A 26,748-nucleotide genomic window follows, 5' to 3' on the forward strand; every position below is an offset into this window, starting at 1 on the left:
GATAATACCTGACCGATAATGTCATAGCTTAGTTTTACCCTATAATTGTTCTAGGTATTTTTTTAAAATAATAAATTTATTTTTTATTGGTGTTCAATTTGCCAACATACAAAATAACACCCAGTGCTCATCCTGTCAAGTGCCCCCCTCAGTGCCTGTCACCCATTCACCCCCACACCCCGCCCTCCTCCCCCTCCACCACCCCTAGTTCATTTCCCAGAGTTAGAAGTCTTTATGTTCTGTCTCCCTTTCTGATATTTCCTACGCATTTCTTCTCCCTTCCCTTATATTCCCTTTCACTATTATTTATATTCCCCAAATGAATGAGACCATATAATGTTTGTCCTTCTCTGATTGACTTACTTCACTCAGCATAATACCCTCCAGTTCCATCCACATTGAAGCAAATGGTGGGTATTTGTCGTTTCTAATGGCTGAGTAATATTCCATTGTATACATAAACCACATCTTCTTTATTCATTCATCTCTATATGGACGCCGAGGCTCCTTCCACAGTTTGGCTATTGTGGACATTGTTCTTGTTCTAGGTATTTTATGGAAACTGTCTCTGAAATTAAGGAAGTTTCATTCCATTCCTAATTTTATTTTATATATTTATTTTCAATTTTTTATTTAAATTCTAGTTAGTTAACATGCAGTGTAACATTTGTTTCAGGAGTAGAATTTAGTGATTCATCATTTAAATATAACACCCAATGGTCATTACAAATGCCCTCCTTAGTACCCGTCACCCATTTAGCACATCCCCCTGCCCACTTCCTTTCCAGCAACCCTCAGTTTGTTCTCTATAGTTAAAAGTCTCTATGGTTTGCTTCCCTCTCTCTTTTTTCCCCTTCTCCTATGTTCATCTGTTTTGTTTCTTAAATTCCACATATGAGTGAACTCATGTGGTATTTGTCTTTCTTTGGCTTGTTTCACTTAGCATAATATATTCTAGCTCTATCCATATCATTGTGAATGGCAAGATTTCATTCTTTTTGATGGCTGAGCAACATTCCATTGTAAATATTTACTTCTTTATCCATTCATTAGTCGATAAACATTTGGGGTCTTTCCATAATTTACTACTGTTTTTTTTTTTAAGATTTTATTTATTTATTCATGAGAGACACACACAGAAAGAGGCAGAGACACAGGCAGAGGTAGAAGCAGGCTCCATGCAAGAAGCCCGATGTCGGACTCCATCCCAATACTCCAGGATCATGCCCTGAGCCAAATGCAGATGCTCAACCGCTGAGCACCCAGGCATCCCTTAGCTATTGTTGATAATGCTGCTATAAACATAGGGGAGCATGTTTCCCTTTGAATCAGTATTTTTATATCCTTTGGATAAATACCTAGTAGTGCAACTGCGGGCTTGTAAGGTAGTTATATTTTTAACTGTTTGAGGAAACTCCATACTGTTTTCCCATTAATAAAAGAAAGCATAAGAACCATATGAGCCTCTCAATAGATGCAGAAAAAGCATTTGATAAAATATGACATCCATTCTTGACAAAAACTCTTGACCAAGTAAGGACAGAGGAAACATACCTCAACATCATAAAGGCATATACAAAAGACTCAGAGCTAATATTCCTAATTTTCTAAGAATTTTTTCCCTCTCTTATCATTAAGGAATCTTGAATTTTATCAAATACTTTTATTATATCTATTGAGATCATCATATGATTTTTCTCCTTTGTAGTGAATTTTAATGATTGCTTTATAAATGTTAAACCAATCTTGCATCCCCTCAAAAAATCCAATTTCATTATGTATTATATTTATTATATATTGCTGGTTTCAGTTTATGCTTTTTGCATGTACATTTATGGTAGGAATAGACTTGTAATATACCATCCATACATTGACCTTGTCAGGTTTTAGTGTTAAAGTTTTGTTGGCCTTATAAAATGAATTGGGAAGTAGTGAATATTTCTCTATATACTGGAAGAGTTTGAGTAAGGTTGGGGACATTTATAAATGTGTGGGGAAGTTTACTGGTAAAGCTATCCTTTTTAAGTATAAATTTAATATTCTTTATTAGTTGAATTATTCAGATCTATATTTTGTGTACATTGTATAGGCTGTACTTTTCCAGGAAATTATCAATTTTATTTAAATTGTCAAATTTGTTGGCATAAAGCTGTTCATAATATCTTATTTGTTTGATGTTTGTAGGTTCAATAAAATTTTTACTCTTAATATTCACAACGTGTACTTTTCTATTTGGCTTTTCTCTTTCTTTCTCAATCTTGCCAGAGGTTTATCGATTTTATTTGTCTTTTTCAAAGAAACAAACTGTGCTTATTGATATTTTCTCTAGTATAGTTCTTCTATATTAACTTCTGCTTTTGCTATTTCATTATGGTTGCTTTCTTTAACTTGCTTCTTTTTTTTTTTTACTTGAAATGAATATTGTATTGGGCACATATTGGGCTTCAGTTTGCAAGTGCAAAGCCTGCCATTTTTGCCAGACATTGTGGCTACTAACTTCACACAGGTGTAACTTGACAGCACTTTACCTCATTTCACCAGGGTTTATCATACTCAGCAATGGTGGGTATCAGTGAAAATCTGCTCTGCACCTGTGAGCATATAGCCTAGACATGTGGGAGCCCATGGAAAAATTCTTCATTAATTGAAGATAGAAGCAAGAGGGTAAGCTCCCTTCTCTTTCCATGAGCTGATAATTCTCAGGCACATTCTTTTTGCTCCCTCAGAATATTCCTCTTTATTCTTTTTCTAATATATGTATTTCAGGCTATACATTACACTATAAGAGTCTTTTATCTACCTTTAACGAGTTTTAATATTATAATTTATAATGCAATTTACATTTAATATTACCATTTTCATTCATTATATATCCTAGTTAACGTTTTTGTCAGTGTTTTCAAGATTATGCCCATTCTGGTCAGATTATATAATTTGTGTGATTTTGGTTCTTAAAATTAGCTGAGGCTTATATTATTGATCAGCATATGGTCAATTTTGGTAGGTGTTCCAAGAATTTGCATTGTGTAGTTGACATGCATTTCTATAAATGTGAGTTGGATTAATGTATTACTCAGAATGATGTGCTGAAATCTACTATAAGTGTAATTTTAAAATAATATTTTTCCCCTTTTACTCTGTCAATTTTTACTCTATTTTTAAGCTATGATGTTAGGGGAATATAAATTATTATATTATTGTACTTTATTGACCTTTATTATAAAATATCCCCTTTATTTCTTGTAAGCTTTATTACCTTAAAATATGCTTTATCCAATATTAGTATTACTTCACTAGATATCTTTAATTAATATTTGCATGATATATATATTTATCATACTGCTTTCAAGCTCTCTGAATTTTTGTTTAAATTGTGTCTTATGAAAAGTAGCTTTAAAAATTAATTATAGGGGAGCTCAGGTGGTACAGTCAGTTAAGTGTCCAACTCCTGGTTTCAGCTCAGGTTGTGATCTCAGAGTTGTGAGATCAAGCCCAGCATCAGGCACTATACTCAGTATGGAGTCTATTTGAGATTCTCACTCTCCCTCTCTCTCTCTGCCCCTCCCAGTTGTGCACTCTTTCTCTCTTTCTCTTTAAAATAAATAAATAAATCTTCTAAAATTTCATTTTAAATGTTTATTTTCATTTGGAGGTTGTTCTTTAATGAAGTTTTGGTTTAAATTTACCAATTTAACTTTTTATTATTTATATGTGGATCTGTTCTATCATTTATTTTTTTATTCCCTACTTTTATTCTGTTTCCCCTCTAGTAGTTAATCAGTTATACTTTCTTTTGTTCTTTCTTTTTTTGACTATTATAAAAGTTTACTTAACAAAAAAGTTCAATATGAAAATGCGGGTGACCTGATTTTTTTTTTATTTTTATATTGCAGTAAAACAGGTACTATGGAGAGGGGACATGTGGAAGCAGTTTTCTTCTTCTGATGAACATGTCCATTGTTCATACTCGTTCCAAGGCTTCTAACATGATGCTATTTCCTCGTATTACCACCATTCCAATATTGTTCTGTTGCCCGCTAGTTGCCATCTCCACACATTCTTCTATCACAAGATTCATGAACGGATCGAACCCTCGCAATATTCCTTGGACATGTCTGCCACCATTTAATTTCAATGATAATTTCTTGTCCATAAAGTTTTTCAGCTCGGAAGGGTGAGCCTTGCTCATGGCGCCGACTCGGCAAGCTCGCAGAGGCCTCCACACGCCTCCCTCACGCTCCCACCGCTTGGCGCCTGACGTCACCGGCCCCAGCCGCCAATCAAACGCCTCTTTTGTTCTTTCTTTAGTATTGTTTTGTGTAGTGAATATTCATTTATATTTACCTATATATATATTCTCTACATTGTTCCTTTTTCTTTCTTACATTTCTAGGCTTCTATTTGCATTAATATTTGGGTTTTCACTTGAATAACTCTCTTTTGGTATTTCTTTTAATTCAGGGCTACTGATGATAAAGTTTCCTAGTTTCTTGTTTTTCTGAAAATGCCTTGATTACAGTTTATTTTTAAAGAGTTTGGCTCTTGGCCAAAAATGAACTAGGTGAGTTTTTTAAGGCCTTATGTGTGATTGTTGCATCACCAATTACCAAGGATTTACCTAGCAGTTCTTAGAAAAGCTGCCCTTTCCATACTAGGTTGTGTACACAGCCAGTCTCTGAAGAGAGTTGCAGTCAAGGACTCAAACTCCACTGGCTGGCCATGTTCTTATATGTATTTTGTATTCCTTTTTTTTTTTTTTTTTGTATTTTGCATTCCTACCTCAGGTACCTTTAGAAGTCTTTATCTGGAGCCTTCCTCAGGCACATCTGTGTAGGCCTTCTATTGGCAGAGGGGGAAATCTTAAAGATACTTTTCTCCATTCTGACTCAGTACTTGGTACTTACTAGACATTCTCCTACTTTCCCCTCCGCAGCTCCTTGTTCAGAGTCTACAAAACATCAGGAGCCTTTTTTTTTTGAGGCTCCTTTAGCAGTAAAAAAAAACAAAAAAACACCACATCTATTGATCCATTTGATCCTCAATGAGCAAGGCATTTCATGAAGGAAAATGGAACAGGGGAGAGTCAGAGTTTTCTCTAGTTTAGCCCCTTGCTATGATTAAGGGTTGAATGTTACTTTCATTTTTGGCTTGTTGCTTTAATCAATAACTCCCATATCTGACAATTTGCTCTGTCTAATTCATCTGGGCTTGTGACACTTTTTTGAGGTATTTTTTCCTTGGTGCAAGATTCTAAATCCAAGATTATTATATATAATCAGCATTTTGAAATGTAATTACATGGTTTTGAGGCTTCCACTATTTCTGTTGGAGAATTAGCTATCTGTTAGTGTTGCTCCTTTTATAATAATATGGTTATTTTTATATGGTTGTATTACAATTTTTATTTTTATCTTTACGTATTATTACTGTGATATACTTAGATGTGACTTGCATTGAATTTATCCTAATTAGAGGATATAGAGTTTCTTGAAATCATGGCTTTTGAGGACTTTGGACACTTGTTGATCATTATGGTTCAATTATTTCATATATGCCACTTTTTCTCTCCTTGGCTTCTGGTCTACCAAATTAAACATATATTAGACCTACCATATGACTTTCATTCTCTTTTGTAGTATCTAAACTTTTTTTTTTCTTCTATCATTCGGTTTGGCTATGTTATTTGGATCTACCTTCTAGATCACATATTCCCTCTTCTACTGTATCTATTATGCCCTTAAGTACATTTCTTGCTCTTTTGAACAGCTGCAATAAGATATGATTGATACAAAGCATACTGTGTGTATTTCAAATACATAATTTATAATTTCTGATGTAAGCATATACCCAAGAAACTATCACAACATAATGTACACGTCTTCATTCTTCCAAAAGTTTTCTTGTGCTTCTTTATAATTCCCCCTTCAAACCCTATCTCCACTGATTTCTAGATAATCACTGATATAATTTGCATCATTCTTGCATTTTATAGAATTAATAATTGGAATAATCAATTATATACTTTCTGTTTTTTATTGTCTTTAAGCATAGTTATTTTGAGGACATTGGTGTGGGTATCAATCATGCTTCTTTTTATTGCTGAGTAGTTTTCTACTGATTGCATATACTATAATTTGTTTATTTACATGTATTTACACATTTGTATTTTCTCTAGTTTGGGGATATTATGAGTAATGCTTTTTTGGACATTTGTGTACAAGTCTTTCAGTGGATTTATGCTTTTATTTCTCTTAGGTAACTACCTAGAAGTAGGATGGTTGTGTTATATGGTAGATGTATGTTTAAGTTTTTATGATGATTCCAAACAAATTTCCAAAGTGTTTGTAACATTTTACAGCTCCATCAGCAATTTATGAGTGGTCCAGTTACTATACATCTTTGGTGAATGTTGGTATAGTCAGGATTTTTTAAATCTATTTTTGTATATGTTGTGAGATGTGAGTCCAACTTTATTCTTCTGAATATGGTTATCCAGTTGTTCCAGTACCATTTGTTGAAAAGCCTGTTCTTTCCCCATGGGATAGTTTTGGCACCCTTGTCAAAAATCATTGGCCATTGATACAGTGTTATGTGAGGACTTTCAATTCTGTTCTATTAATCTATATGTCTATGCTTATGCCATTACTACAGTCTCTTGACCACTGTTGCTTTGTAGTAAGTTTTGAATTTGGGAAGTGTGAGTCTTCCAACTTTGTTTTCAATTTGCCTTGACTATTTTAGCTCCACTGAGTTTTCATGAAAACTTTAGGAAGTAATTTGTGTTTTTCGGGTCTCTTCATTGTAAAGTTGCTCTTTTCTCCCTTTATATACTGTACTATTTGAAAAGAAGTCACTATGTGTTGCCCACACTTAAGGAATGGAAACATATGTTCCCCCTCCTTTAGAGTGGAATATTTACAAAGTTCATTTGTAATTCTTCAGCATAAGAGATTTGTCTCTTCTTCATTTTTAAAGATTTTTTATTTATTCACTTGACAGAGAGAGAGAACACAAGCAGGGGGAGCAGGCAGAGGGAGAAGGAGAAGTAGACTCCCCACTGAGCAGAGAGCCTGATGGGGGCTAATCCAAGGGTCCTGGGATCATGACCTAAGCCAAAGGCAGATGCTCAAATGATTGAGCCACCCAGGTGCCCCTCTTCTCCATTTTAAAAACATTTATTGATTCACTTATTTGTATCAGTATGTACTGATGTATATTTATTTTATACTTCGTGTTTGTTATGAACCAAATTGTGTCTCACTAAAATTTATATGTTGAAATCCTTTTTTAAAATTTTTATTCTTTATTGGAGTTCAATTTGCCAACATATAGCATAACACCCAGTGCTCATCCCATCAAGTGCCCCCCTCAGTGCCCGTCACCCAGTCACCCCCACCTCCCGCCCACCTCCCTTTCCACCACCCATTGTTCATTTCCTAGAGTTAGGAGTCTCTCATGTTCTGTCTCCCTCTCTGATATTTCCCACTCATTTTTTCTCCTTTCCCCTTTATTCCCTTTCACTATTTTATATATTCCCCAAATGAATGAGACCATATAATGTTTGTCCACTACAAAGCTGTGGTCATCAAGACAGTGCGGTACTGGCACAAAAACAGACACATAGATCAATGGAACAGAATAGAGAATCCAGAAGTGGACCCTCAACTTTATGGTCAATTAATATTCGACAAAGGAGGAAAGACGATCCACTGGAAGAAAGACAGTCTCTTCAATAAATGGTGCTGGGAAAATTGGACATCCACATGCAGAAGAATGAAACTCGACCATTCTCTTATACCATGCACAAAGATAAACTCAAAATGGATGAAAGATTTAACTGTGAAACAAGATTCCATATGTTGAAATCCTAACCCTAGTACCTGCATTTGAAGGTAGGGCCTTTTAAAAGCTAATTAAATTAAAATGAATGGATTAGGGTGGGCTATAAACCAATCTGTCTGATGTACTTATGAAAAGAAATTAGTACATACAGAGAGATAACAGAGTATATACATGCACAAAGCAAAGGAATTCTGTGTGGGCACACAGCAAGAAGGCAGCCATCTATATAGGTCAAAGAGGCCTCAGAAGAAACTGAACCTTCAATGTATAATTTTCAGAGCCATAAGAAAATATATTTCTGTTGTTTAAGTGACCTAGTCTGTGGTTTTGTTATGACAGCCCTAGTAAAGTAATACAGCATTAGAATCTAATGCTGCTTCATTTATTTTGTTATTCAAATAATTCCAGCTTTGATCTTTGGTATTTCTTTCAGATTGTTTCTGTTTCATTTTGACACGCTTCCTCTTCCTTTTTTCCCCCCAGTAGTTCCCTATGTTCTGGCAGTATAAAGAGCTCTAAGCTCAAATTGGATATATCTTGCCCCAATCCTAAAATCAGCCATTTCTCCAAGGAGTCTCTTTATTGGAAAATGGTATTAGAAACCATGATCTGAGTGCTAGTATATATTTCCTCTCTCCTATGTTCTTTATTTTCCTATTCCTTTTTTTTTTTACTGCATTTTCTCACATTAGGTTAATGTTTTTCTCATGTAGCATTTTAAATTCCTTAATGAGTTTTCACTATATATTTTTAAGTTATACATCTTAACCTACCAGAATATACTTCATATTTGTATTAACTTAATTCCAGTGTGATGCAAAAATGCTATTCCTATATATCCCTACTCCTCTTCCCCTCTTTCTGTGATATTATTATGCATATTACATAATGTATGATACAAATACAATAATGCATTGTTAAATTATTTGTATAAATATTTATATGTTTTTAAAATATGAGAGGAGAAAGGAGGGACAAATTATATTTATAGAATTTGTTTTATTAGCTTCACTCCCCCCCTCACAGTGCAAAACTCATGGTGTTGTTACTAAGAGGATTCAGCCATAGGAATGCCTATTGTCACCCTCCCTGTGATGACACTGGCTTCATTAGGTTTCTCTTTTATTGTTCCTTTGACCACTCCCAGTTGTCAAGCTCCACTAATTGCTGGAGGACTGCTCCAGCAGATTACAAACAATGACCTGGACATAAATTGCTTCACCAACTGATCAAATTAAATTTAGACACCTTTGTAGGGTGAGTTGGTGCGGTCAGACTCCAAGAGGGCTCTCTTTCCCTGGATCTTTCTGGTAAATTAGATGGCCTACAGTTTAGCTTGTATGTTTAATAAATCTACCAGTCTCCTCTTAATTGCTTTATTCCATAACCTCCATTGTTTTTGAGGGTCTTCAGGCTTGAACTTCCTGATAATCTAGTGCAAATGAACTCAGTTACTTTGGAGCTCTTTGTTTTAAGGCCTGCTTTTTCCCCAGAGCAAAGTCTCAGCTATGGCTGAAATCTGGCATTGTAATGCCCCAGCTATGCTTTTCTTCTTTAAAATTCCCCTGGCTATTCAGGGTCTTGTCTGATTCCACAAATCTTAAAATAATTTGTTCTAACTCTCTGAAGGAAGCCTATGGTATTTTGATAGGGATTGCATTAAACGTGTAAATTGCCCTGGATAACATTGACATTTTCACAATATTAATTCTGCCAATCCACGAGCATGGAATATTTTTCCATCTCTTTGTGTCTTCCTCAATTTCTTTCAGAAGTGTTCTACAGTTTTTAGGGTATAGATCCTTTACCTCTTTGGTTAGGTTTATTCCTAGGTATCTTATGCTTTTGGGTGCAATTGTAAAAGGGATTGACCCCTTAATTTCTCTTTTTTCAGTCTCATTGTTAGTGTATAGAAATGCCACGGACTTCTGGGCATTGATTTTGTATCCTGCCACACTGCCAAATTGCTGTATGAGTTCTAGCAATCTTGGGGTGGAGGCTTTTGGGTTTTCTATGTAGAGTATCATGTCATCGGTGAAGAGGAAGAGTTTGACTTCTTCTTTGCCAATTTGAATGCCTTTAATGTCCTTTTGTTGTCTGATTGCTGAGGCTAGGACTTCCAATACTATGTTGAATAGCAGTGGTGAGAGTGGACATCCCTGTCTTGTTCCTGATCTTAGGGGAAAGGCTCCCAGTGCTTCTCCATTGAGAATTATATTTGCTGTGGGCTTTTTGTAGATGGCTTTTAAGATGTTGAGGAATGTTCCCTCTGTCCCTACACTCTGAAGAGTTTTGATCAGCAATGGATGCTGTATTTTGTCAAATGCTTTCTCTGCATCTAATGAGAGGATCATATGGTTCTTGGTTTTTCTCTTGCTGATATGATGAATCACATTGATTGTTTTACGAGTGTTGAACCAGCCTTGTGTCCCGGGGATAAATCCTACTTGGTCATGGTGAATAATTTTCTTAATGTGTTGTTGGATCCTATTGGCTAGTATCTTGTTGAGAATTTTTGCATCCATGTTCATCAGGGATATTGGTCTGTAATTCTCCTTTTTGGTGGGGTCTTTGTCTGGTTTTGGAATTAAGGTGATTCTGGCCTCATAGAATGAATTTGGAAGTACTCCATCTCTTTCTATCTTTCCAAACAGCTTTAGTAGAATAGGTATCGTTTCTTTCTTTCTCCCCCTCGGAGGGCTTTTGTTTCTTTATTTCTTCCCCCCCCCCCCCCCCCCGTCTTCCTACCTTGATAGAGGCGTGAACTCTTCTCACTGTAGCATTCCAGCTGGTTTCTAAATCTCAGGCCGAATTCGTAGATTTTCAGGATGATTTGAAGGTTATCTAGGTAATTTGGTGGGGACAGGTGACTTGGGGACCCTACTCTTCACCATCTTGCCCCTCCCCTAATTTCCTTTTTGATTCCTCTTTTTTGTCTCATGTATTATTTAGAAATGAGTTTTTTAGTTGTGAAATATTTAGGGATTATATAGATATCTTTTAGTTATTGATATTTAATTCATTTACATTATGATCAAATAAGATATTTTGTATAATTTTGAACCTTTTAAAATATATTGATAATTGTTTTAGACTCAGAATATGGTATCTCAATAAATTTCTATGTGTACTTGTAAAGAATGTTTATTTTGATGTTATCACATGGAGTGTTTATAAATGCAAATTAGGTCAATTTAGTCAGTAAATACTGTTGTACAATTTTTCAGTGTCCTACTGATTTTAATTGTCCCTATCAATTATTAAGAAAGAGTTGTTGGAATATCCTATTTTATTTATGAATGCCCATTTATTGCTATTCTACATATTTTCATTTCATGTATTTGAAGCTTCTTTGTTAGTTGCATAAATGCTTAGCATTGTTATGTTATAAATTGATTGTGTGATTACGAAATGACCCTCTTTATTCCAGATAACATGTTTGTATTGCTATATATTTAGACTAATATTAATCTAGCCACCCAGCTTTTTCTTCATTAGTTTTACCATGGTATACAGTTCTCCATCCTTTTGACTTATAACATTATATTTATTCTGAGTTCCTTGTATGCAGCACGTTGCTGAGTCTTGCCTTTCTATACAAAATGACAATCTGTGCTTTTAATTGGAGTGTTTAGACAATTTATATTACCTATGTATGAAGAAGTTGGCTTTAAATCTTGCTTTTTGTGTTTTTTAAATTTGATTCATCTACTCGTTTTCCTGTTACCCCTTTTCTTCCTTCTTTTTGACAAATTAAGTATTTTTATAGTTCCATTTTATAACCTTTGTTGTCTTATTAGCTATAACCCTTTTCAAAAATTTAGTGGTTGCTTTATGATTTATAGTATATATCTTTATAATTTCCCAGCCTACTGAAAGTAATAATATATTTTACTTATTTTATAAGATTATTACAATAATTTACTTCTCTTTCACACCTTCTTGGCCTTTGGGTTATTGTCATAAATTTTATTGCTAATTATCTTAAACCCTTTTCAATATTTTCAAATGTTAAATTTGCTTCGACATGGATGGAACTGGAGAGTATCATGCTGAGTGAAGTAAGTCAATTGGAGAAGGACAATCATATGGTTTCACTCATATGGGACATATAAAAAATAGTGAAAGGGATTAAAAGGGAAAGGACAGAAAATGAGTGGGACATATCAGAAAGGGAGACAGAACATGAGAGACTCCTAACTCTGGGAAATGAACAAGGGATAGTGGAAGGGGAGGTTGTGGGGAGCGGGGGAAATGGGGTGATTGGGGATGGGCACTGAAGGGGGCACTTGACAGAATGAGCACTGGGCAATATGTTGGCAAATCAAACATATACTATACTACAGTATATGTTGGCAAATCAAACTCCAAAAAATACAAATTTTTAAAAATATATAGTTTATAATTATACATATTTACCACTTCTGGTCCTCCTTATCCCTTTGTGTAAAACCAGATTTTTGGGGATGCCTGAGTGGCTCAGCGGTTGAGCATCTGACTTTGGCTGAGGGCGTGATCCTCAAGACCCAGGATCAAGTCCCACATCTGGCTCCCTGCATGGAGCCTGCTTCTCCCTCTGCCTCTGTCTCTGCCTCGCTCTGTGTGTCTCTCATGAATAAATAAAGATTTTTTGAATTGAAGTATAATTAACATGCAGTGCTATATTAGTTTCAGGTGTATAACATAGTGATTCAACAATTCTATACATTACTCAGTGCTTACTATGATAAGTATAGTCACCATCTACCACCAAACAATAGTAATATGGTATTACTATTAATATTCCCATATTCCCATGTTAACTACATTCCCTATGCTATACTTTTCATCCTTGTGACTTATTTCATAACTAGAAGTTTGTACCTTTTTTAAATTCTTTTTTTAAGATTTTATTTATTTATTCACGAGAGACACACACAGAGAGAGAGGCAGAGACAGGCAGAGGGAGAAGCAGGCTCTATGCAGGGAGCCCAACGTGGGACTCGATCCCGGGTCTCCAGGATCAGGCCCTGGGCTGAAGGCGGCGCTAAACCGCTGAGCCACCCAGGATGCCCATGTTTGTACCTTTTAATTCCTTTTACCTGTTTTGCTCATCCCCCATACTGACCTCCCCTCTAGTAACCACCAGTTTATTCTCTGGATTTATGAGTCTAAAACAAGATCTTCATCTCTATGGTTTTTTTTCTGTCTAAGAATATCCCTTTAATATTTTTAGCAGTGAAGTTCTGCTGGTAATGAATTCTTTCAATTTTTCTATGTTTAAGAAAGTCTTTATTTCATCTTTATTTTTAGAATTTTTTTTCTGGCATAGTATTTTAAGATAATAGCAATTTCTTTCTTTCTGTTTTTTAAAGATGTACTGTCTTCTCTTTTGCATTGTTCTAGGCATGGAATTGGCTGTTATTATGTTTTTTCCTCTGAACATAATGTGACTTTTCTTTCTGGCTACTTTTTAGATTTTCTCTTCATCACTAGTTTAAGTAGTTTGAATATCATGTTTCTTGCTGTAATTTTCTTCATGTATTTTTCTTTTTTTTTTTTAGTTTTTTTTTTTATTTATTTATGATAGTCACAGAGAGAGAGAGAGAGGCAGAGACACAGGCAGAGGGAGAAGCAGGCTCCATGCACCGGAAGCCCGACGTGGGATTCGATCCCGATCCCGGGTCTCCAGGATCGCGCCCTGGGCCAAAGGCAGGCGCCAAACCGCTGCGCCACCCAGGGATCCCTTCATGTATTTTTCTGCTTGAGTTTTTGTTCAACATCTTGGATTTATGGATTTATAATTTTAATCAATATCGGGACATTTTTGCCCTTCATTTCTTTAAATATTTTTCTTTCTCAGTCTCTTCTTTGGTGAATATCATTACACATATATTGTCCCAGTGTTTACTGATGCTCTGTCCATTTTTACGACTTTCTTCTTCTCTACATGTTTTATTTTGGGTAGTTTTCTACTGCTATCTTCAAGTTTGCTATAATTTTTTTTCTAGTTTTGAATCTGCTGTTGATATTATCCAGTATATTTTTTATCTCAATATTGTATTTTTATTCTCTAGGAGTTTTATTTTGGTGTTTTCTATATCTACCACAACTCTACTTAATATCTCTCTTTGAGTATATGGAAGATCATTATAACTGTTTTAATGTCATTGCTTACTAATTTTATCATCTGTTTTGTTTCTGGGTCTATTGATTAGTTTTTCTCCTCATTCTGGGTTCCATTTTCCTGCTTCTTTACATGCTTGGTAATTTTTAACTGAATGCTACACATTGTGAATTTTATCTTGCTGATTATATTTATATTGCTGTGAATATTCTTGATTTTTTAATAATTTTTAAAAATATTTTATTTATTCATTCATGAGAGACACAATGAAAGGCAGAGAGAGAGGCAGAGACATAGGCAGAGGGAGGAGAAGCAGGCTCCATGCAAGGAGCCCAACATGAGACTCAATCCCAGGACTCCAGGATCACACCCTGAGCTGAAGGCAGACACTCAGCCACTGAGCCATGCAAGCATGCCTCTTGAGTTTTTTTTCCCTACAATGCAGTTATTCAGGAGTAATTTGGTCTTTTTGAAGTTTACTTTTTGGTTTTGTTAGGTTGTATCAGTGCAACCTTTATTCTAGGTCTAACTTTGTCCTTATTGAGGCAATAGCCTTCTAAATATCCTATCCAAATAGCTGTGAAGTATGAGGCTTTTTTTCCCCTCATTGTGGCTGGTGGAAACACAAACTATTTCCAGCTCCAGGTATTGCTGCCTGTAATTAATTCAGGTGTGTGTGTGTGTGTTGTTTGTTTATTTGTTTCTGGTTTGGGTATTTTTTTTCCCCACACGTGTTCTGATTTATACATGTCTAAAGAATTGAAAGGACTCCTTTGGAGTCCTTGAGCACTTTTTTCATCTGAATTTCTCCTCCATATACTTTAGCTTCAAATCTCTCCCCATCAAGTAAACCAGAACAGTCTTAGGACTCTCTTATTTCCCATTTCTCTGGAAACACTGTCCTGTGTGCTACCAGATACCTAATGTCTAAAACCTATTATTTTGTATATTTTTCCTGATTTTTTTAATTCTTTCAGGCAGGGAGATAAATCTTATTTGTGAAATTCAGTCTTGAACAGACAGAAATCTACTCTTCCGAATTCTAAATTCAGTTATTATATTTCTTAAGTATAGAATTATTATTTTTGACTATCAGTCCTCTGATATTTTACACTTTTAACTTATTTTTTGAACATTTCATGAGAGTCATTCTAAAGCCTCTATTGCCTTTTTAACAACTTTTATAATTTTTATATTATGAAGAATTTTAAACATATGTAAAGCAGATAGGATAATATGATGAATTCTAATATACTATTCAACAATTCCCAGCAATCATAATGTAGTCCATCTGGCTCATCCCCTTCCTTCATACTGTTCTGAAGCAAATCTCAGATGTTACCTCATTTTTTAATAAATGCTTCAAAATGTATCTCTTAAATACAATGATATTTTAAAAAAACAGTAATCACACTATGATTAATACCTAAATATTAATTAAAATTACTATACATCATAGAATATCCAGTCAGCATTTAATTTTCTATTTGTCATAAATATCGTATTTTTTACTATTTATTTATTTATTTATTTATTTATTTATTCATTTATTTATTTGCAGGGGGAGGGGCAGAGAGAGACTCTTATGCAGACTCCACGCCCATTGCAGGGCCCAATAGGGGTCTCAGTCTCACAACCCTGAGATCATGACTTGAGCTGAAATCCAGTTGGTCACTTAACCAACTGAGCTACCTAGGAGCTCTTATTTTTTTTTTTTTTACCATTTAAAAATTAAAGTTAATATAATATCCACACATTGCCGCTGACAGATATGTATTTTAAATTATTTTTATCTGTAGGTTCACTCTCCAATTTTTAATGCAACTTATTTATAGCAAGGAAAAAAAACCTTGTCATTTTTTTCTGGATAGTTTACAAATGGCTTCTGTATAGTATAGATCAATATGTTTCCCTGCCTTTTATATTTTATGTGAATCAGAGCTGGTCAACTATAGTCCTTGGACCAAATTTGATCAACCATGTACTTTTATATGGTGTGCATGCTAAGAATGCTCTTTTCATTTTTAATGGTTAAAAATTTTTAAAAAGAAGAACATGCAGGAGAGACCACCTCTAGTCCACAAATCTTACAATATTTACTTTCTGACCCCTTATAAAAATTTTTCACAGATCCCTGATCTTAAGTAAAAGCTGGATCCAGAGATTCAGGACTGATCTATGTTTAACCTTTTTTCTTCTTTTTGTAAGAATATTGCATAAGGTGTCTTGATTTCTTCTCTGTATGACATAAAATATCTGGTTGACATTTAACGGACTAGATTTGATTGAATGTCAGACATTCTAAATAAAAAGAAATTTAGAATCTGAACATTATTATTCTCTAGGAAAGCTTTAGTGCTCATTTTACAAATTATTCAGATTAGGGGTAGATCACCTTAATCTAATCAAGGAATATACTGATACAAAGCTGTGTTTTAGTCTGTATAAGGGCTAATCTATTTTATTTCACCAGTACTTCCAAAGTATATTCTTTTCAGGTTGGAAATAAAAGCTTGAAGTGTTTATCAGATCTCATCCTCCTTTTGGGACCTTGAACTTCAATAAATTTCCTCAGCCATGTGAGATTGCTCAAATTTCTGCACATAGCTCTCCTGGGGAAAGTTATACCAAATGTCAAGCCTTCCCTTGATACCTTTTCTCTGGGATATTGGTCCCACATGTGCTTTCTACATCTAAAGCTTTCCAATACCTTCAAGTAGATTTTTCTAGCTTTTCCTCATGTCCTTATCAGTAGGGTTGTCACACAACAGACTGTTGTACCATTGCTATCAATGGTAACTATATATTTTATGTGAAATGCTTATACAATATCTAAAAAGGAAATGTCTGGAGGGCAATTAGATATAAGGATCTGAAACAATTCTTCTCCCTGTCTCCTAAATATTGGTGTCTTCCTAAATTTCTTCTCATCTCCTTGTCCTTGAGTGGCCTATAAACCCCTATGACTTCATTTACCATTTATATGCTTATGCCTCTTCTTCCTAATATATTCCATCCAGGGTTTTCTTCTAAGATCTACCTTTAATTTATAACTCCCTATGAGTTATCTACGTTGATATTCTGCACACACTTCAAATTCAGATCTCTTGGGCAGCCCGGGTGGCTCAGTGGTTTAGCCCAGGGCATCATCCTGGAGACCTGGGATCAAGTCCCACGTCAGGCTCCCTGCCTGGAGCCTGCTTCTACCTCTGCTTGTGTCTCTGCCTCTATCTCTCTCTCCTCTCTGTGTTTCTCATGAATAAATAAATAAAATCTTTTAAAAAAAAATCAGATCTCTCGATTGCTTCCCAACCCACCAACTAACTTATTCTTTGTTCTGAGTTCAACTTCTTCTAAAAACTGTCATCTAATTCTTCACCAAGTTCTGACTGATTGTTTCCTAAATATCTCTCAATTCAACTCATTTCCCTCCATCTTCATTGTTACCATATTGATCTTTTTAAAGTCAGGAGCATAAATTATTACTCACTATTTTATCTCTAAGGGTCTAGTAGAATACCAAATACTCAAAAACATTTAAGGACTCAGTGTGCTTTTTATTGAAATTTGAGGACAAATTATATACAACTATGTGAATTCAATTTAGCATCTTAAAATTGGAAAACATGAGCCTTTGGAATCTGAGTTCTATTTTCTCACACATGGTTAGGAAAATAGGTTCAAGGGTCAGACTATGTGGATTCAAATACTGTATTTCTGATTTACTATATGAAGTTGAGTAAGGTTTTTAATTGCTTGGTGTCTCAGTTTCTTTACCTGAAAAATGACCTAATCCTGATACACTCTAAGATTGTAAAGATGAAATTAAATAAGGAATGTAGAGAACTTAAAGCATTATCTGGGACATAGGGAGTATTTATTAAAGGTTAGATATTAGTAGTATGAGTAATACAATTATATATCTTATGTCATTTTATATAGTGTAAAAATCTGATGAGTACATCTGTGCATCCATCCATGTACTGATCACGGTCTTTTAAACTGTCAAGATTTTATAAGTGCTACCAAGAATGAGAAAACATATTCATACATTTCAGTGTTTACAGATGATATTTACTTATTTTTGTTTGTTGTTACAGATGATATTTAAAACTAATAGTATTTTGATATAATTTATTTAGAAACTTTAAGAAATCAAATTCATAGAACAAAAAAATCAAATTCATAGAACAGTTTTTTAATCATTAAAAATATAGCACTACCTAAACTAATACATTATTACACATTCATGTATTTGGGGAAACACAAATTTACTTATGGTATTCTAAAGTTCTTCATTCTGGATACCTTTGTACCTGACACATACTTTTTTAAAAACTATATTTTTCTTTTTATTATTCCATCAATATCTATGCCTCTTCTATGTGCTTGATTTTCTGACACTTTGGAAAAATGTTCTATTCTTTACATGAGCATCATATGTAACCAGAAATGTATATGATCCTAAGAGGAAACTAGAAAATTAGTGCTTTGAGCTCGGGTTTTTAAAACTTCATTTTAGTTTTTACTAGTGATTATAATAAAAAGCTTCAAAAATTATAATAAAATTATAGTCTTAGGATTTACACAGTCACCCAACTATTGCCCTAAGCTTTGCCATTTGAACAGTACAGCTGTCTGCCTGCTTAAAAATGACCAGGTCTTCATCAAAGGGTTCTTAGTTATTCCTATATTTGCACTTACCTTGTCATGAAGTATTCAAATGAACACCATATATCTTGTATGAAGCACTTTTCTAAGGTAAAATTATACATGACCAATATATTTATTGCTTGTGGGGACTAATTTTTTTTGAGAAATAAAATGGCAAATATGAAACACTGCAAACTAAGCTTTTAAAAACTGTGCATATCAGTCAACAGTTGGGGAAAAAACAATCTGGACATTCATTGAAGCCTGACCTAGAAATAAATGAGAGAGTTACACTGGAATATCAATGTCTAGTGTAACATTGTAACATTGCAACTCTTCAATACATGGGAGGCCTGTAAAAGCTAAGATGTCAGCATGGCAACCCACTATTCTGATGGTTAGATGGTTTATTAATATTGTTTAAATTATTTCTTCTGTTGCTAATCCCTCTCCTTGGTTTGGTGTGAGTGTGGTGGTGATGGAAGTATACATAAGGTAGAAACCAGTGAATGAGGGTATCTGGGACCTAAGTGAAGGTGGTAACCTGAGGTGGGAGAGGCTTGAACATTAATTTGCTCTGGGTATATTGATCACATGAAAAATAGTTACATTCTTTACATAAGATATAGGCTAGGAAGTAGTTTGACTATGGGTAGGCTTTATAAAAAAGGAAACCGAACTTGTCTGCTTGATTGTGTTGGGGAATGACTATAATGGGGAGATTCTTGAAGATATAGATCTTGTCTATCTTGTTTAAATTGGGTATCCTTAAGTACTTAGCACACAGCAGTGCTAAAACCTAGTTGCTATATAAGACATAAGAGCATCCCACATGTAGAGAAGTTTTATATTAAAATGACTGCCTAAATGCTGAGAATCCCAGGAATTAGAGATTTCAAACAGGGTGAGGAGTTGGAAATTTGGAATATTAGAAGCATAGGAAATTAGATCTGGATGCACTAGGGAGAATACTTGGTCAGCTAAACAGAAGAAAGACAATAGTGAGTACTTGGAAAAAAGACATAGAGTTCAGGAAATAAGATATTCTTATCAAAAAGCATTTGTTGAGTACCTACCATGTGCCAGGCTCTGAGGTAAAGTTATAGAGGAACAGTGAGAACGAGTTAGGCAGTATCCATGCCTACATGAAACTTACATTTTGGCAGGGTTATAGATAGTAATCAACATTACCGTGTAGCATATTTTCAAGTAGCAGGTAAGTTCTATGAAAAAAAGGAGAGCAGAGTATGAAGGCACAATGTTATAGGGGTTGAAGATAACATTAGGGTTTTCTGAGGCCACTCTGGGGAGATAATCTCCTCAGAGACCTGAGCAAAATAAGAAAAGCACGTGAAGATCTGGAGAAAGATCAGTTCAGGGAAAGGAAATAGCTAGTGTAAATGCCTTGGAGTGGAAACAAACTTGATGTGTCTAGAGCAGAGTGAAAAAGGCAGTGTTAATGTGGTTCAAAGTAGCTTTGTTGAATAAATGCTTGAATGGCAGGCACATCAGCAGCTTATTTAACTCAGCCCTCTCTGTCAAGGCCACAATGGCTGCCAGATGTTAACCTAAGAGAAGATGCTGGGATTCATTACAGGAAAATGTTCCCCATTAATTTAATCAGACCAAAAAAAAAAAAAAAAGGCAGCCTCTGTTCCCACTAAGCAGTGCCAGATAAATTAGTCTGTATCTCTGGACCTCTCTCTGCTGACTTCAGAAAGAAAAAAAAAAGAGTTGTCATGGACAGATTAACCAGGAAAGGTTAACCAAGGCATTGAAAGGACCTCCTAAAGAACTGTACAGTTCAGCTGAAGCACTAAAGAAGAGGCTGCAGAACTCTGAAAGAAACTAAAGCTAAAGTAAAATCTTAGGGCTAAGGAAGTCATGAACAATTGTCCTTGTTTGTCACATATCTCTCTTTGCTTAAAAACTCCAAAGAACACAGATAAGCCCTATGTGAGAAAAGGAGCAATTCGGAGAGAATTTTGCTTGTCTGATAAAGTAATATGGAGCTCCACATCAAGGTGCATGGTGGAGTTTATGAGACTCCAAGGTTAAAGTAGATATTGTAAATTAGTGAGAAGTTTAACTTATATTCTCTGTAAACCTGTAAGTTTATAGAAAGGAATACAACCCGTGATATATGATTATATTCTGAATCTTGTGAACCAAAGCAAGAACTGTATATTTAAGCAGGAAGTAATCAGTGTTCCACATTCTGTAATCATTCAAGCAAAACTTTTATTTTCAGGGGAAATTCAGCATATATATTTGATGGAAGAATGTAGCTTTGTGCTGTAGAATCTGGCTCAATACATGACAAAACAATATTACACTTAACCTCCCAGATTAGAATTTACTTATTTAAAAAAATAATAAAGTACTTACATTTTGAAAGCTTCCCACCCCCACCACTCCAACGTCCAACAGTTGAAATATTAGCAAATTCAGAAAATATATATTGAGATAAAGCTAGTCTTGCTAATTCTAAAGCCTTATCCAACTTATTAAAGTAACATTAAAAAGACCTATTTTGAAGGAAATTTTTGAGTCAGCTCTATGGTCTTAGAATCAAGAAGGGTACCTCTTCTTGAATTCATTTTGTAGAGGAGTTTAAGTAGGCATAGAGAAAAAACAGTGCCTTTTTAAAAAATCACAGACAATGAAATGTACCATTACCAACATCACTGTCATCAATATTAACCAATTATTTAGTACAAGGAACAGCATGGCTATGATGAGTTATCCATAGATTAAATTGGGAAGTGAGGTTTGATAATCCAGATTCTTTTACTGCCCTTTTTGAGATCACACCTATTGTATCATTCACTCATTTATCAAATATGTAAGCCTTTGCTATATGCTAAACATACTATTTATATAGTTTTTGTTTCAGGTAACTCACCTTGACCTGGCTCTAGATATTCAAGATGTACACAATAGTTTCTAAGTAAGCATTTATCGAGTGAGTGAAGGAAAGATTCTTTTCATATAGAGGTTTATAGTCCAAGATATCTCTTATCATTTAATATGAAGACAAAAGTATGGAATAAGACATAGAATAATAGTATCTACACTTCTATTTCTAAAATTCTGTCATTTTATGTCAAAATGTTGGTAACTAAGCATACATTTTATCTGCTGGTCGGGGGTAAACAGATTCTAAGAATGGAGCAAGAATAAGTTCGTACTAGGGACAAATTTGAAAAGTAAAGCAGTGGGCCCAAAGCTCTTTTCTGACAATTTGATTAACATAAGAGTTTATCCTGATGAAAGTAGAATCCTTAGAACTATGAAAAGATAAGAGTATGACATTGATTGTTGATATTTTCTGCTGCCATCTCCTTCTAGAGTGGTAGTGTTAGGGCAATGGAATTATCCATAATTTTAGGGGTATGAGTCTAGCATTCAAGAAATATGTTATTTCTTGGTACTGTGCCTCAGATGATATACTCTGATAACAGATGGCAGATAGGCAGTAATCCTTCCTATATTCATGGGTAACTGAGAAAATATAGTCAACTTAGTTTTACTTCATCATTACTATTTAAAACAAAAAGATGATGCTGCTAACTATGTATGACTGTGATTGTTTAACTTCGGGTGCTTTAGTTTCCTCATTGTTAAAGTGAGGCTTTTTTAAAGCTGATGCCTGGTGTTTTTCCTTGATCTCTAATTTTGTGATTCTAATATTCACCAAGTTCAACCCTTTTACCTTTGTACTTTAAAAGTAGACACTGTATGGTTTCCCATTTATTTTGAGTTACCTCCCTATAAACAACACCCCCACCCTAAAACTCCTTTTGTTGTTGAGATAATAAACTACTTTTAATACAGAAATAAGATTTCTAAAATCAAGCTTACTGGGACCTTACTTAGCCACTTTTAATCTTTTCTGGAAGAGAGGGAGATATAAATAATAAATAAATGACATGAAAATAAAACAGCATATTTAAAAGCCCATTTAAACAAAACTTTAACGGGGTTTTTAAGCACGGGAAGCAGAGACATCAAGATCTCTCACCCCAGGGAATCCACTTAGTGGGCTAGGGCAAAGAGTATTACAGGAATAAAACACTGCAGAAAAGATATCAAAGGTGAGAAGAACACTTATACCCAGACATATCTTCAGCTTGACCAAAATGATAGGGATGTTTAGGGTCACAGAAGCTAATCAAGAAATAATGCAACCCTTATTTTATAAACTGAAGAAACTGAGACTTAGAAAGTTAATTAAGTGTTCCAACATCCCACAGCCTGTATGTATCAGAGCCTGTCTAAAAGATCTGCCTTACTCCAGGGTTTTCTTTTTCTTTTCTCTTTTCTTTTTCTTCTTTCTTTCTTTCTTTCTTTCTTTCTTTCTTTCTTCTTTCTTTTTTTTTTTTTTTTGGAGAGAGAGAGAGAATCTCATGCAGGCTCCATGCTCAACATGGAGCCTGATGCAGGGCTCAATCCCATGACCCTGACTGAGAGACTATGACCTGAACCAAAATCAAGAGTTGGCTGCCCAACTGACTAAGTCATCCAGGCACCCCTACATTCCAAAATACAACATACAGTCTGTACTTCAATATAGCCCTGATGATTCCAGGAATTAGCTTTCTAGCTTTGCATGCTTAAGAATTCTGTTGCTGACATATGAATGCAAGCTGTCCTTTGACACCATTTTACTTGAACTCCATGTTCATACTTCCTCCTATTTTGCCAACGTGACTTGTGACATATTGTAATTAATTAACTAAAGCTCATCTTAACAATTGCTCCATTTTTATTTCTTTAATGGAGGGATCCCTGGGTGGCGCAGCGGTTTGGCGCCTGCCTTTGGCCCAGGGCGCAATCCTGGGGACCCAGGATCGAATCCCACGTCGGGCTCCCGGTGCATGGAGCCTGCTTCTCCCTCTGCCTGTGTCTCTGCCTCTCTCTCTCTCTCTGTGACTATCATAAAAAAAAAAAAAAAAACTTTATTTCCTTAATGGAGTCTTCAGTGACATTCTGCTTCCCAGATGAGATTCAGCTCAAAAAGCTGCCTAGGTTGTCAGAAACATGTTTCTTAGTTGGCACCCATTTTCTAATCTGATCAGTGTCCATTTCAAACACTACAGGGTTCCCATTTTTACAGTAAATAACAGCACTCATGATATCAGAATCAATTGTAGCCATTTAGCTACAAGATCAAGCTTGGTTACAAAATATTAGCAATGCAAATAGGTGTTTAGAAGAAAAAACATCCAGGGGCACCTGAGTGGCTCAGTTGGTTAAGAATCCAGCTCTTGGTTTTGGCTGGGGTCCTGATTTCAGGGTTGTGGGATCAAGCCCCAAGTCAGGCTTTGTGCTAGGCATGGAGTCTGCTTGGGATTCTTCCCCTCTGCCCCCACCCTGCTCATGTGTGCTCTCTCTCTCTCTCTCCTCTCTCTCCTAACAAATAAATAAATCTTTTTAAAAGAAAGAAAAAAATCCAAATTTCTTATGATTATATTTGAATATCCCTGTGTTCTTTTATGCTTAAAATCTTCTTGTTGGGATAACTTTGTAAGAGTGGCTGTTTTTTTTCTATGTTTAATTTGGCTTATAACTACTGGCTACACAAAGAGATATAGATCTATCCCTCTATACTTATAACTGATGCTTGGTACTTATGATTACACAGAATGAACTGAGGCACTGTGCTAGGTAATAGAGATGGAGATATAAATTAGAAATTTTTCCTACCTTCAAAGGAGCTTAGTGTCTACTCTAGCATTACCTAAAATGTGTTTCTTAAATTTTAATATCCCTTGAGACATTAGATCTTCAAAATCATTAATTTCTTCAGTACAAGCAATATCTTTTAAATTATAGGGGGTGAGTGGGTGACGGGCACTGAGGGGGGCACTTGACGGGATGAGCACTGGGTGTTGTTCTGTATGTTGGCAAATTGAACACCAATAAAAAGTAAATTTAATATTAAAAAAATAAAAATAAAAAAATAAATTATTGGATTTATTGGATGGAAAGAACCTTTTAAAGCATTTTTGAATCCAGGGAAATCCAAATTTACTTGACCTCAGATCTTTTCTTTCCATTACTTCTCTTTCTTTCATACACAAACATATAAATATTAATGTTTAGTGGGATGTGTATTCCCACAAAACAAAGGTTAGAAATGCTCATCTAGTCCAAAGCAAAAAAACAAAAAACAAAAACAATAAAATGAAGTGATTTCTTCTTTGCCTGGCATCATACCTAGGGAAATGCTTACCTTACACATAGTCTTCTTACAGGACTACTAGGAAAATGCAGAGAGTTTTCTGTTGTTTATAAGACAATATTGTTGTAAATTAATTCTGTTTTTCAGGGTACCTGAGTGGCTCAGTTGGTTAAGTATCTGCCTACAGCTCAGGTCATGATCTCAGGGTCCTGGGATGAGCTCCACATTGGACTCTGCTCAGTGGCGAGTCTGCTTCTTCCACTCCCTCTCCCTAAGTTCTCCCTCTCTCAAATAAATAAAATCTTTTTAAAAATCTGGTTTTCAACCTTTTGAAGGAATATTTGCAGTTTAAATTAAACTTAGCATATAACTCATTCTATTATCAAAATCATAATAGCATCTAGAACTCTCACTTTCATCTATAGTATATAATAAAGCAAGAAGTAGTTCTAGTTCAAAAATCATGACTCATATTTGTGTTAATCTAGAATTCCTAAATTAAATTACTGATCAATTTTACCTGTTATTTTACTCAAACATGAGTAATTTGATTTACAAATTAATTGAGTCATTACAATGTATTCACAATATTTAAATAATACTTGAGCACTGCATAGTGTGAATAATAGAAATGACATTAAAGCAACAGACTGGCACAGCAACCTACAGATGCATTTTTTAAGATTGTATTTATTTATTTTGGAGAAAGAGAGAGAGAGTGGGGGGGGGAGCAGAGGGAAAGGGACAAACAGACTCCATGCTGAGTACAGAGCCTGATGTTGGGCTTGATCCCAGGCCCCTGAGATCATGACCTGAGCCAAAACCAAGAGTCAGACATTCAAATGACTGAGTCATCCAGGCACCCCTAATTTAATTTTTATATTTTAATTTCATTATAATTAGCATACAGAGTTATATTAGTTTCAAGTGTACAATATAGTGATTCAACAATTCTGTACATTAATCAGTGCCCATTGTGAAAAGTGTTCTCTTTAGTCCATATCACCTATTTCATCCATACCCCCCAACTATCCTCTGGTAACCACCAATTTGTTCTCTATAGTTAAGAATCTGTTTCTTGGTTTGACTCTCCTTTTATTTGTTTTGTTTCTTAAATTCCACATATGAATGAAATCATGTGGTATTTCTCTTTCTCTGACTGACTTATTTTGCTTAGCATAATACTCTCTAGATCCATGTTGCTGCAAATGGCAAAAGAGTTCATTCTTTTTGTGGCTGAATAATATTCCATTGTATATATAAACCATTTCATCTTTATCCATTCATCAGTCAGTGGACACTTGGGCTGCTTCCATAGTTTGGCTATTATAAATAATGCTGTTGGGGATCCCTGGGTGGCTCAGTGGTTTGGCACCTGCCTTTGGCCCAGGGCGCAATCCTGGAGTCCTGGGATCAAGTCCCACGTCGGGCTCCCGGCATGGAGCCTGCTTCTCCCTCCTCCTGTGTCTCTGCCTCTCTCTCGATGTCTATCATAAATGAATAAATAAATCTTTAAAAAAATAATAATGCTGTTTTAAACATAGGGGTGCATGTATTCCCTTGAATTAATGTTTTTGTAGTTTTGAGGTAAATGCCCAGTAATGCAATTACTGGATGATAGTATAGTTCAATTTCTAACTTTTTGAGGAACCTCCATACTGTTTTCCACAGTGGTTGCACGAATTTGCATTCCCACCAACAGTATGAGAGGGTTCCTTTTTCTTCACATCCTCATCAACAGTTATTGTTTCTTGTGTTGTTGATTGTGGCCATTGTGACAGATATGAGGTAATGTGTCATTGCAGTTTTGATTTACATTTCCCTGATGATAAGTGATGTTGAGCATCTTTTCATGTTTCTGTTGGCTATCTGCATATCTTCTTTGGAGAAATGTCTGTTCAAATCTTCCTCCCATTTTTAATTGGATCATTTATTTATGGGTGTTGAGTTGTATTAGTTG

General features: G+C 35.1%; 1 protein-coding gene across 1 annotated transcript; it reads right to left on the bottom strand.

Moving 5' to 3' along the window:
• Positions 1–3,936: 3,936 nt before the first annotated feature.
• On the bottom strand, positions 3,937–4,249 carry LOC129518613 (small nuclear ribonucleoprotein G-like). Its single transcript, XM_055338799.1, has one exon. It carries the CDS (start codon positions 4,187–4,189, stop codon positions 3,962–3,964), a length of 228 nt encoding a protein of 75 aa, XP_055194774.1. The 5' UTR covers positions 4,190–4,249; the 3' UTR covers positions 3,937–3,961.
• Between the last annotated feature and the right edge of the window lie 22,499 nt (positions 4,250–26,748).

Source organism: Nyctereutes procyonoides, unplaced genomic scaffold (assembly GCF_905146905.1).
Source record: "Nyctereutes procyonoides isolate TBG_1078 unplaced genomic scaffold, NYPRO_anot_genome, whole genome shotgun sequence".
Taxonomy (NCBI): domain Eukaryota; kingdom Metazoa; phylum Chordata; class Mammalia; order Carnivora; family Canidae; genus Nyctereutes; species Nyctereutes procyonoides.

Excerpts from the sequence above, each read along its gene's own strand:
- LOC129518613 (XM_055338799.1), bottom strand. The coding sequence starts at position 4,189 with ATGAGCAAGGCTCACCCTTCCGAGCTGAAAAACTTTATGGACAAGAAA.